The sequence below is a fragment of the Podarcis cretensis genome, assembly GCF_951804945.1.
Source record: "Podarcis cretensis genome assembly, chromosome: Z".
Lineage (NCBI taxonomy): Eukaryota > Metazoa > Chordata > Lepidosauria > Squamata > Lacertidae > Podarcis > Podarcis cretensis.
This window is the reverse complement of record NC_137184.1, coordinates 51,239,326-51,252,086: the sequence shown is the minus strand read 5'-3', so window position 1 is coordinate 51,252,086 and position 12,761 is coordinate 51,239,326. Positions and strand designations below refer to the sequence as shown.

Below are 12,761 nucleotides of genomic sequence, written 5' to 3'. Positions count from 1 at the left end.
CTCTCTACTGGCATTTCCTCACCACAACCTTCACCGCTTACTGCCGGCTCCTGGTCACCCACCTGGGGCTGCTGCATTGCCAGTATGCCTTCACCAGCTACGGCATCAGCCTCCAGGCTAAAGTGAGAGAACGACAGACGGCCTGTCCCTTTTCCTAGGCTCTGCCACTCCTGCTCATTCTGTCTTCACAAAAGCCCTGCGAGGGAGGTCAGGCTGAGAGTGGGTGACTGGCCAGATGTCACCCAGTGAGCTTCATGGCCAGACGGGAATTTGAACCCCGGCCTCCCGGGCCCTAGACCAACATTCTGATCCACTGTTTCTTCCCAGCTGTTGTCTGGACCCAAGTTTGAGAAACACTGCTCTTACCACTATGCCACACCACCTCTACACTGACTGGCTGCTGCTCTCTAGGGCTTCAGGTGGCATGGTGGGGGTCTCTCCCAGCCCTCCTTGCAGATACCAGTGAGGATTTGCCTGCAACATAAGTGCTCTTGCCTCTGAACTTGAACACTGACTCTCCAGGATTTGGGCCCTGGATCTGCACACTAGACTTCTGTGGAGGCAGCCGAGAAGAGCATTCGCCTTTTTTGCTGCTGCTGCTGCTGTTGCTGCTGCTGCATCACAGCGTTAAGCTTCTGGTCTTCGCTCACCCCCCCTCCCCAGCCTAGCCCATTCCCTGCTAGGTTGCATCTGTCCATGGAGGTCCCCCTGCAAGAGCTATGCTTCTCAGCCATACTGGCATCCTGTCCTGCATTTACTCAAGTGAAAATCCCACGTTGCCCCCTGCCCCCCCCCCCCATGCTCACTGCCAAGGATTTTGCTGCGCTTGCCTGTGCTTTTGCTGGTTTTGTAAACTGCTTTGAGGTTTTTTGTTCTACAATCAAGCAACACATACTTTTCATGAAATAGTGAAATGGAAACATGGCCACCTGCCCAACCTGGGGAGGTGTGTGCAGATCTCCAAAAACAGATTGGGTTTTCGTTGGAAGGGGACAACACCTGCTTCTGGTGCTCATGAGCAACAGTGAGTGAGTGTCAGTTGCAATCAAAGTGTACTTCCTGCATTGCAGGGGGTGGACTGGATGACCCTTGGGGATCTCTGAAGCCTACAATTCTCTAGAATCTGAGGCAAGCTGACAGAGTGTTTAGCTTGGGTGTTGGTGCCAAATGAAGGCCTTTCTGTGGCAAATAGCCTGGATTGGCATAGATATTTTTATTTGGGTCTTTCCCTGAACCCATAAATTTGGGACTTGCTTCCAGACAAATGTGCAGGACAGACCTGCAGCCATTCCATGTAAAGACAAAAGACAAAACCAAAAAAAGACCTCTATGCTGACTTGCCCGTATCAGGGTAGTTTCACCCAGGTTCCAAAATGTCACATTGATCTCAACAAAATTCATTTCAAGTTAGTGTGCATATAGCCATAGCCTTGTATTATTGTTAAGTTTGCTTCAGATGATTCAATTGGTTTCACTTCTGCCCTGTGTGTTTGCCAAAGGACTGGCAGTGGACTTTTTCGCCTGTTCTTAAAGACCACAAAGACCACAGAGAGAGCGACGTGCGTAGGGGAAACTTCTGCACCAAATGCATCAGCGAACCCAATGCACCCAGGTATCTCTCCTCGTGTGAGATAGAGAGTGGTTGCCAGTCAGTGCAGAGCAGCCTTTCTCCACCTTGGGTCACCCAATGTTGTGGGAATACAAGGCCTACCATCCCTGACCACTGGTCCTGCTAATGAGGTCCTGACCACTGGTGGTTTGGGCATGCTGCAGGCCTCGTGGTGAGTGCCGCCCAGCATTTTGTCACCCTCCTCAGTGGTGACACCCAGGGTGGCACACAACCACCGCACCCCCTTCCTCTGCCCTTGCCTGCAGAGACAATGGAATGCATCCCTCCTGTCATAATCCTGTTTTTATCAAGGGACAGAGTTAAGAGCTTTCAGCAGCAGTAGCAACCTCCAAGGATGCTGTGTTTTGATAATCAGTTGGTCTTTGTTTCAGGCTGCTTTGCACACCATTCAGTGCAGTGACATAGCGTATGAGCACACTCAACTAAACTTGCCATTTGTGGGCACTCTCAGTTGGCATCTCTGTGGTTGGCAATGATGGGAAGAAGCTGGTGAGGTGGGCAAGGGGGCTTGGCTTAGCTCAGGCAAGGGACTGTTGGATGGCCTCCTTAAGTATAATTGTAGCCAGTTTTGACGAAGAGCAAAGAACTGAAGAGGTTGTGCCTCAACCTACCAGGCACTTTCTTGGCAGAAACAGTGACGTCGCAGAGGGGTGTGTGAAATGGGTACTGTCAGGGACTCAGCGGGATAGCAGGGAGGAGAGGAGATGGAGAGCGAGGGGGAGCAATCCGAGGGCAGCGTAGGAGAATATGACAGCAGCCCGATAGATTCCATGAGCCTCTCCAGCGAATCGGAAGATTCACAGAAGGGGGCGCCGATGGGCAGGGCAAGGGGCGACCCAAGGGGGACACCCCAGAAGCAAGGGGCCAGCGGGGACTCCCAGAGCAGCAGTTGGAAATCAGGACCAGCTTCCCCACCAGAGCGTAGTGGGGGGGAGGAGTCCCAGGTGTCAGAGCCCACATATGCACCACCAGCGAGAGAAGATGAGTCAGGGTTGACCACGCCTCCATCGGAGAGCGAGTTAACGGTCAAGAGGAAAGTTGCAGGCTGGGCGCGCGCGCCAAGTTCAAAGGTACAGGCGAGCGGCACAGAAGGTAGCCCGGATAGGGAACCAGGTCCTAAAGCCCGCCGGAAGGAGGGGCAAGAATCGTCAGGGTCAGCGTCAGAGGAGTCCAGGAAGGATGAGACCCTAGCGGGCAGGAGGGCCCAGAGGAGAAAGGAACTTAGGAAGAGGGGGAGCAAGGCGAGGGTCTTAAACTGGTGTGGAAGGGGAGGAGACTCAGACGGGACTTCGCCGGTCTAAGGTTGAGACGTAGAGCTGCACGCTGCGGCTTTAAAATGGAAACTGAACCTCAATAAAGACTTTTGTACATAACTACAGCCTAGCGTTGGTCCTCTGTGAGCTGGGACCTGGAGGCAGCTCTGACAGGTACCTTAGGGGGTATGGAAATCAGCAGCTCTGCAACTTACATCCGTTGGAGGGGTCGGGCCTCTGGGCACCCCAAGTGCCTCACTTCACAAACAAGCAGACTTCAGAGCCAGCTCTAGGTGGGTGCTGGTGTGGGAGGTTCTTTCATGGAGCTTTGACTGTGTTAGGCCATGGAAGGCTGGGATGCTAACGAAACTGCTCCATGGAGTGAATATTGTGGGAGTTTAGAAATCAAATCTAAAAATGCATATTCTTACTAGTAAGCATGTGTGGGGATTAAAATCACAGAGCAGTATTGCTGTTAGGTGGACTCAGATCAATGCAATTGGTAGAGAAGGCTCTGTGTTATTTCATTTCCCCTCCTCTCTTGGTAGGGAAGAAGAAAAGAAGTATTTTCTGTTCCTTCTCTCTCTCTCTCTCTCTCTCTCTCTCTCTCTCTCTCTCTCCAACCAGCCGATGGGAGAAGACTTGTATCTGCTTGCTCCAGCATCAGGCTCATGCCTGAGGCTGCTTTCACTGTAAATACAAGTATTTTACCTGCATTTATTTTTACTGCTGTTGTTGCTAAGGACAGGTGCTTGACTGTGAGCAAACTATATGTTTTAACCATACTTTTCAGTCGGTGACCTGTTTACATGGTAACAGAAGGGGGAGATCAGCCTAAAGGCTTTTGTTTTTACTGTTTAAGATGCTCGGCACTGTGCTTCTAAACACAAGCAATAAGCTGATGTTTTGTCTGTTGGCCAGGTTTGTGGAGGAATAAAATATAGTTAATATATTCCCTCACCTACATGGTAAAACCTAACCAACATCTACCATAATGTGAAATCAAGCCATTCCAGGAGGTGTGCCGGAAGCTGAGGAGTGAGGGAGCAAATCATTTGATTCTGCTCCCTTGCCTCAGCCATGACCCCTCTGGTGGTGGGCAGACTGGGGGGTGGACTTCCTAGAAGCCTTCTCTTCCATAGTAACCAGGCCTGTATAGTCATTGCATTGCTGGTGGTGCCAGATCACAGGGTCTTTCTCAGAGCAGCAAGATACCAGGTCAGAGCTCAATCTGGCTTTATTGCTCTTCAGTTGTTGGCAATTGTGTAGTGGATCCAGTCTTCAAAGATGCAGACCTTGGTGTACAGCCCCAGCCAGTTCTCTTCACTGCAGCTTTTCTTCCAGGACAGCAGTCCTTGGAGGGCTTCTTCACACACAAGGGGGCTGCCCACATCTCCCTAAGACACAGACAACAGCTTTGGGACTCTCCAGGGGACAGGATCAAATCATGGCAATTTCTCACTGTCGTTATTTGAACTCTCAGGCCCCGGAGCACTGCCTGCAGCAGGAGAGAGGGAGCTGTGTGAGGCTTTCCCCAGCCACAAGTACCTCCTGAGTGGTCCCAAGAGGTTGGCTCTTGCAGTTGGAGAATTTCCCTTTTCGTTGGGGTGGGTGTGCGCTTGCGCTTACAGCCCCTCTGGCCCTCTCAAGAATGTGGGAATGACATAAATGCTATTTAACTTTGATATGGGGAGGATTTGGCACATGGCTTTTTATTGTACTTTTCAAATATATTATGCTTTGTTGTTTAGTTCTGGTTAATGTCTGGCCAGTAAGCTACTAGCCTGCCTATGGAGAATGCTTGTGCTTGTGAGTGATTTGGTTGGAGACAGCTCTAGTCTGAAGGGAAGCATTCATCTATATGGTGTGTGTGGATACATATAATTAGACCATGTTACTGAACTCAAAGTCAGGGACACCTATACAACCTTACCTCCCACCAAAAAGTGCAGGCTCAGGGGGCCACCAAAACCATACCTCTCACCTATGGCTTGGAGTGGCTAGGAGCACACATGCCCATCTGGGAGGCCAGGCAAGGCATGCAGGCTCCTCTAGGCACCCATCTCATCAGCCCTGCAGGACCATCTCCCAGGTTGGCCAGTGGTGCTATTGGAACTGTGAGTGGAATGCCAAGTGGTGCTTGGATAGAAGAAAGATAGAGACAGCAGGTGAGAGTTGCAGGAAGAGAGGGAGGGAGAGAGGAAGAAGAGCAGTCCTGATGGTCATAGAGAAAATCACAGGCAGAGCATGAAAGGTGACAAAAAGCAAACTTTTGGAGTTTCTGGTCCATGGTCTCTCCCAGCTTCACATGTACTGATACAGCTTCTGGCCAAGATCACAAGTGAGTCAAGGTATGCCTCTGCTTGTCTGCTCCCCCCCCCCCATCACTGGACTTGCCAGTAAAAAGAGCCTCACCTTGCAGGCATCTTGGCTGCTGTTCAGCTGTCCAGCACAAAGCATCCATTCAGTGAACCGTCCTGGGTAGACATTGCTGCACGTGGCATCAGATGTGACTGGAAGGTAGGAGCACTGCAGAAGGTTGTCTGTTCCATCAGCTGTAAGCCCAAAATATGTTGATCCTGAGCAGCTACCTGGGGCAAGGCAGGAGGGAGACTCTTATGCTCAGGCCTCACCCCTCTCTCCTTGAGCTCTTTCTGCTTCAAGGGGGCACTGCCACCTGTCATGAATCTATCATAGAACAATGTATTGTTGGTGCCTCCCTCCCATTTGCCGTTCATCTACCCTTCCCTTTTTTGCATGGTGTCATTTATCCCATGCATCACTAAGGAACTTCAGTGCCCCCTTGCGCATCCCAACCATAATCCCCCAAGGCCACGAAGAGGGGCATCTTCCAGCAGCCCCCTGCTCCAGTCTGTCACAGTTGTTGCTGGTCCTGGTTAGTCTCTCAGCACCACCCTCTCTGTACTCACAGTTGCTGCTGATCCATTCTGAAGCCAGGCACTGGGTCCCAGCTATGGCACATTGGCTGGGCAAACTGATGGGCTGCACTAGCTCACCCAGGACAGCTGGTTGTGCAAGCTTGATGAGCATGATGTCATAGTCCAGTGTGTAGTTGTTGAACTGCTTATGAGGGACCAGCTTGGCAGCAGCAATGACCTGTTGCTTCTCCTTAGGAAGAGTCTCAGGGACTTGTAGGCCAAGCCAGACCTCCATGTGGTCTGGGCTGCTGGAAGAAGAGCAGGTGGGTTAATAGTGTTCTCCCTAGAGTTTTTCTGCCTCAGCCTGGGTTGAAAGATTCCTTGCTCACCCTCAAGGATTCTTGTGGGCAGGCAGTCAAATGCACAAGTTGCCCTCCTATTTCAAATGAGAACAGAGCAGCCAACAACAGAGAATGGACTTTATTCCCTGTGGGGGACAGATTGTGTGCAAAGGGTGTGAAGCAGGCTTATACTCACCTCCTGCTGCACTGAGCTGAGGACAACACCCATTCTTGGCTGATGAGGGCCCCACTGCAGACATGGTGCACTGACTGGAGGGAGACTTACCACGGCACAGAATCTTGCCAACCAACTTCTCAGCAGCTGCAACAGCTCAATATATAATTGGTAGAGGTAAAAATCAAGACTTTTTCAATGGTTAGGAACATGCTAAAATGCAATGTGGCCTTGTGAACTCAGGAAATGGTATCCAGCCTATCACATGACATCTGTCAGCCAGACTACGGTAGCTAGATGAGGGCACTGCATGCAATCTCTTCCTGCTAGTAAACAAAGGCTCAACTTTTTGCCACCATATCCTGCTTTCCAACTCCATCTCCCTGCATAGGAATCCTTTGAATTACTGGTCTCATATTGCAAGTAAGTTTGGCTGGCAACTGTTCCTGATTAATTTCTGCCAGAGTTCTACATACCATCACCCATACTGCTAAAATAAAAGCCACAGTTTTAAACCACAGGAAAGATCATAATGTATTATTATAGACTATTGTAGACTATAGTAACTATAACAAGTAACTATATAGTACACTGCTAGTTTGCCCCATGTAATAGTGACATTTCCTCTTTGTACAATCAGCCCAAATAATTGACTGCTTTTGATTATTCTGATATGAGCTGTTAATTTATTTTCTTACAACCATATATATGTACTGTATATGTGTATTATTATATATGAGAATAAAATCAGCATGAAAACATCATTAAAATGCCAATAAATGCTAATTAGTTAACAGAGTTGAGATTCCTGCATTGCAGGGGATTGAACTAGATGGCCCTAGGGGTCCCTTCCAACTCTACAATACTATGAAAGAAGATTCATGTTACAAAGGCTTCTCTAAACATTAAAGTTTTCAAAAGATGTCTGAAGGGAGGGATGGCTCTTGGTGGCAGGGAGTGGGGCAGAGAGACTTCAGAGAAGTGTGACTGGCCCAAGGTCACCCAGCAGCTGCATGTGGAGGAGCGGAGACGCGAACCCGGTTCCCCAGATTACGAGACTACCGCTCTTAACCACTACACCACACTGGCTCTCAGTCTTTTATATGGAAGATGCCTGGTGCATATGGGGGCCTGGAAAACTTTGCCTGTAGCATTCCCAAATGCCAGCTTAATAACTAAGAGAGCAAAGTCCCTGAAACATACCAGAACTGCTTTGTTATCTTTCCACAAAATAAATACAACTATATAACACCTGTTGGTTGGATGCCACCCACAATCTCTGCTGAGGTTTGGCAAGATTCCAGGGGAGTACCCAGGGTCTGTTTTCCCTTGAGAATGAAGGCATGGAGGAGGCTGTTGTAGCTTTAAGAAATATGATATATTGACATATCTACACCTGAATTTGGATGGAAGGAGTCCAGATCTAACAACGTGGTCAACCAAGAGGGGTTTGTTCCCCACAGCAGTGCAGCAATGGAGTCCAAGTGTGCTGATCCCGGGGGGAAGGTTACCGTAGGAGTAGTCAAAGTCCGGTCCTGGGTCACTAGCCTGGAATCAGTCCACAAGGAGCGGGGCGAGGTCCGAAACAAAAAGCCGGGCGGGGACAGGAGCACTGGAGAGTCAGGTCTGGGTTTTGCCTTCTTTAGACTTATTACACTTCACTTTGCTATTTGTGGGTGAATGAACAACGAAAGAAAAATTAAAGCTTATTCGTCCTTTTTGTATTCGATTGGAACCAAAATGACTATGTTTCATTTGGGCAAAACAGGTTGTTTTGGGTTCCATCTACATAGAAAGAAGAATCTTGGATGTCGCATATTTCAAGTAGTTTTCTATCGTGTAAATGCACATTGACCCTGTAATCGCAAAGTGTATGTAATGAGACCAAAATAACAAAACACTGTTGTCAGAGCTGCCTCCAGGTCCCAGCTCACAGAGGACCAACGCTAGGCTGTAGTTATGTACAAAAGTCTTTATTGAGATTCAGTCTCCATTTTACGGGGTCTGTAGCGGTTCTAACAGTCCCGCCGGCGGTCTGTGTACTGGCTTGGCCCTTTGGCAGGTGTCGCACCTCGTGACGTATTCCGCGACTTCTCCCCGCATCTTGGGCCACCAAAAGTCTCTGGCTACTAATTCCACCGTCTTTTCCTTGCCGAAATGTCCGGCGCTGGGTGCGTCGTGTAGCTGTTGCAGTACTGTCGCGCGGAGTTCATCTCCCGGTACGTAGATGGCCCCCTTGCGGAGGAGCAGTCCGTCGCGTATCTGGAACTCGTCGTCCTTTGCCGTGCCGCTGCGCACCTCCTCCATCTTGGAGCGCGCGAAGGAATCTGTTCGCAGCTCGCGCCGTATCGCTTCCAGGTCTACTGTGGCAGAAGCGCATGCCCACGCCTTGGGTGCGAAAATGTGTTTGGCCGCTACCGGTGCTGCTTCCTCCAGATACTGCGGCTTCCTGGATAGCGCATCAGCCATGACGTTGTTGTCTCCGGGGATATATTCTATCCTGAAGTCGAAATCCGCAAAGAACTCCGCCCAGCGGATGTGTCTCTGGTTCAGGAACCGCGCCGTGCGCCAGTACTCCAGGTTCTTATGGTCCGTGCGAACTTGCACCGTGTGTTTGGCTCCGATGAGGAAGTGCCGCCACGCCTTGAATGCTGCATGAATGGCCAGCAACTCTCTGTCCCAGATGGTGTAGTTCTGCTCCGACTTGCTGAGTTTCCTGGAGTAGAAAGCACACGGCCTCCAATCCCCTTGCGGGTCTCGCTGCAAGAGGACTGCCCCCACGGCTCTGTCGGAGGCATCCGTCTCCACCCTCATGGGCTTGCTGGGGTTCACATGCAGCAGTTGTTCCTCGGAAGCGAAAAGACGCTTGAGTTTCTGAAAGGACTGCTCCGCCTGCTCCGTCCAGATGAACTTCTTCTTCTTGGAGCTGAGGGTGTCCGTGATGGCCGCCGTCTGCATAGCGAAACCCTTGATGAACTTGCGATAAAAGTTAGCAAAGCCGACAAACCTCTGGACCTCCTTCCGATTGCGCGGGCTCTTCCAGTCCAGTACTGATCGTACCTTGGCGCTGTCCATGGCGATTCCCTTGTCGGACAGCTTGTAGCCCAGGAAATCCACCTCCGTCATGTCGAACTGGCATTTCTCCAGCTTGGCGTAAAGCCTGTGCTCCCGTAGTCTTTGCAGGACTTCCTTGACATCTCCCTCGTGAGCCTCCTGCGATTCCGAGAAGATCAGAATGTCGTCCAGGAAGCAGACACACTTCTTGTAGAGGAGCCCCGCTAACACGTGATGCATGAATGCTTGGAAGCAGTGGGAGCCATTTTGTAAACCGAAGGGCATAACCCTATACTCATAGGTGCCCAAGGGCGTGAACATGGCCGTCTTCCACTCGTCGCCCTCCCGCATGCGTATAAGATTGTACGCCCCTCGTAGATCCAGCTTGGTGAAGATGCGTCCCTTCCTCACCGTCGCGAGCAAGTCGTCGATCTTGGGCATCGGGAAAGCCGTGGGCTTGGTTTTCGAATTTAAAATTCTGAAATCAACTACAAGCCTCTTCTGGGGCGTGTCCTTCTTCTTCACAAAGAACACAGGACTGCCCCCCACTGCTTTGGATTCTCGGATGAATCCCCGCTTCAAATTGTGATCTATGAACTCCCTGAGCTCTTGCAGTTCGTCTTCAGACATGGAGTACAGTTTTCCGGTCGGCAGCGTTGCCCCCAGCAGGAGGTCAATCTTGCAGTCGTAGGGTCTGTGGGGAGGCAGCTTGTCCGCTTCCTTCTCGCAGAAGACCTCCAAAAACGCCTTGTACTTGTCGGGTACAGCTTGCAGCATGCCCAGTTGTAGCTGTGGGTCATCCTCTTGCCCCTCGTCCTCCTGGTTAGTCATGATGCAATGTTCTGCGCAGTAGGAGGAGCAGAAGGTCAATTTACGCTGGTACCATGCCAATGCCGGGCTGTGCCTGTCCAACCAGCTCATGCCCAACACTATGGGCGTGTCTGACAGTTGGGTGACGTTGAAGCTGATGACTTCGCGGTGATTTCCAATGCGCATCACCATTGGCGGCGTTTGCTGTACCACCTGTCCCCCCAGCAATTCTCTTCCATCGACTGTCACTACTTTCAGGGGCATCGTGGCAGGCAGGAGCGCTATGCTATGTTGCTTGATGAAATCCACCCCCATAAAGTCTGCATTGCTACCAGAGTCAATGGTAATAGGCACTTCCATGGTGAGCCCATTGGGAAGCTGGAGTGTTGCGGTGAGCTGCACCACTGGTTTGGGCGGGAGGGGGTCTGTGGGCTGTAAGATTCCTGGGGACTGCTTCACTGATTCGTCTGGCTGGGCCCCAGCGGCTCTGCTTCCAGCCAGACTTCGTCGTTTCCCTGCTGCGGTTCCCTCTGCTGAGCTGCTTCTGTTACTTTTGCTGAGGCTGCATTGTGCTTGTGGAGCCTCTGGGGGCACTCTTTTGCCATATGCTGAGCACTTTCGCAGATGTAACACTTCCTGTTCCCTCTAGGAGGCTTCACCTTGGCTGCTCCTGGTGTGAGGGCTCTGGTCGCTGACTGAGCCTTGGCACCACCTATCTCCATCGGCTCCTCTCCCCCTCCCAGTGGAGGCGTGGATTGAGCGCGCGCTGAGTCTCTGGGAAAGAAAGGAGGTGCCCTTGCTGGCGTGCGTCCCCAACGCCCTTCATCTTTGCTCCAGGGACGTTCTTCCAGCCGCACACCAATCGTCAGCGCCTTCTGGACCACTTCTTGAGTGCTCCGTGGCCTCTCCCCCCTTGCGATTTCGTCTTTCACAGCCCCGTTGAGCCCCTCCCAGAACAGGTCCCTGACGGACGCTGAGTTCTTTTCCCATCCCAGCGCGTTGACCAATGCAAAAAAGCGGGAATGATATTGCCTTACAGTGGCTCTGCCTTGTTTCAGACCGTGAATCTCTTTTCTAGCGACATCCACATCTATCTCCGATAAAAAACAATCGTCCATCGCCTTAATGAAGGCTTTTGCGTTTTGGAGGGCTGGATCATTATCTCTCCACAGATTGCGTAACCATGCTTTAGCTTCTCCATGGAGATGCGTTAGTATGAAGCCTACTTTCTCCTGCTCATCTCTAAAGTCCTTCTCCAGCAACTTTAGCGCAAAAACTACGTCTGCTCTGAAGTTAGGATATTGCTGCAGACTCCCATCGAAATGCGACACCAGGCTCCCCCCTCTCTTCCCGAGCCCGATCCCTTCTGATTTGGCTCCCGGTGGCCCCTGTTTAGTCAACATTTCCAACCTGTTTTGCAGATCCTTGCAGACAGCATCTGATTCCTCTTCTCTCCTCCTTGCCACTCGTATTTCTGCGTTGAGTTGTACCACGGCATCTTGCAAAGCTGCCAGTCGTTCTTCTGTAGTCATCTTGTGCTGCTTTTGTGAGCTCGCGAAGCACCTATCTTCGCCCCTCGCTGCGTCCTCTCATGTTGCGAGGTTCTTTGAAATGTGAGACAGGACTTACTGTCAGAGCTGCCTCCAGGTCCCAGCTCACAGAGGACCAACGCTAGGCGGTAGTTATGTACAAAAGTCTTTATTGAGATTCAGTCTCCATTTTAAAGCCGCAGGGTGCAGCTCTACGTCCCGACCTTAGACCGGCGAAGTCCTGTCTGAGTCTCCTCCCCCTCCACACCAGCTTAAGACTCTCGCTTTGCTCCACCTCTTCCTAAGTTCCTTTCTCCTCTGGGCCCTCCTGCCCGCTAGGGTCTCATCCGTCCTAGACTCCTCTGACGCTGACTCTGACGATTCTTGCCCCTCCTTCCGGCGGGCTTTAGGACCTGGTTCCCTATCCGGGCTACCTTCTGTGCCGCTCGCCTGTACCTTTGAACTTGGCGCGCACGCCCAGCCTGCAACTTTCCTCTTAACCGTTAACTCGCTCTCCGATGGAGGCGTGGTCAACCCTGACTCTTCTTCTCTCGCTGGTGGTGCATATGTGGGCTCTGACACCTGGGACTCCTCCCCCCCACTACGCTCCGGTGGGGAAGCTGGTCCTGACTTCCAACCGCTGCTCTGGGAGTCCCCGCTGGCCCCTTGCTTCTGGGGTGTCCCCCTTGGGTCGCCCCTTGCCCTGCCCATCGGCGCCCCCTTCTGTGAATCTTCCGATTCGCTGGAGAGGCTCATGGAATCTATCGGGCTGCTGTCATATTCTCCTACGCTGCCCTCGGATTGCTCCCCCTCGCTTTCCATCTCCTCTCCTCCCTGCACTCCCGCTGAGTCCCTGACAGTGCATTAACACAAAGGAACACGATTTGAAATAAGCGAAATCCAAGATTCTTCTTTCTATGTAGCTGGAACGCAAAACAACCTGGGTTTGTTTAGGCTCATTACACTTCGCTTTGCTATTTGTGGGTGGAAAGAACATGGAAAGAACAATGCAAACCTTTTCGTCTGCTTTCTATTGAGATGGAACCAAAACACCTATGCTTGATTAGGGCTGTTAAGAAACAATTCACTG

The 12,761-nt window shown here is 51.3% G+C and overlaps 1 protein-coding gene across 4 annotated transcripts; it reads right to left on the bottom strand.

Moving 5' to 3' along the window:
• Positions 1–4,102: 4,102 nt before the first annotated feature.
• Positions 4,103–6,406, bottom strand: LOC307208290 (trypsin-like). Of its 4 annotated transcripts, none has more exons than XM_079962954.1 (4): positions 6,300–6,406; positions 5,814–6,067; positions 5,299–5,438; positions 4,103–4,280 (listed from the first exon to the last, which is right to left on the bottom strand). In XM_079962954.1, the coding sequence occupies exons 2-4, from the start codon at positions 6,055–6,057 to the stop codon at positions 4,131–4,133; spliced, it is 534 nt and encodes a 177-aa protein (XP_079819080.1). In that variant the 5' UTR covers positions 6,058–6,067; positions 6,300–6,406; the 3' UTR covers positions 4,103–4,130. The 4 variants fall into 4 exon arrangements, with proteins under 4 accessions (XP_079819080.1, XP_079819081.1, XP_079819079.1 ...); XM_079962955.1 differs by having other exon boundaries at positions 5,814–6,070; positions 6,300–6,399; XM_079962953.1 differs by lacking the exon at positions 6,300–6,406 and having other exon boundaries at positions 5,814–6,235.
• Positions 6,407–12,761: the final 6,355 nt, after the last annotated feature.

What these genes read in the sequence shown, in the direction of transcription:
- LOC307208290 (XM_079962954.1), bottom strand. Translation starts at nt 6,057, where the DNA reads ATGGAGGTCTGGCTTGGCCTACAAGTCCCTGAGACTCTTCCTAAGGAG. An exon ending in AGAATGGATCAGCAGCAACT is followed by an intron (nt 5,439 to 5,813) that starts GTGAGTACAGAG and finishes TTGGGCTTACAG; the next exon opens with CTGATGGAACAGACAACCTT. An exon ending in GCAGCCAAGATGCCTGCAAG is followed by an intron (nt 4,281 to 5,298) that starts GTGAGGCTCTTT and finishes TCTGTGTCTTAG; the next exon opens with GGAGATGTGGGCAGCCCCCT.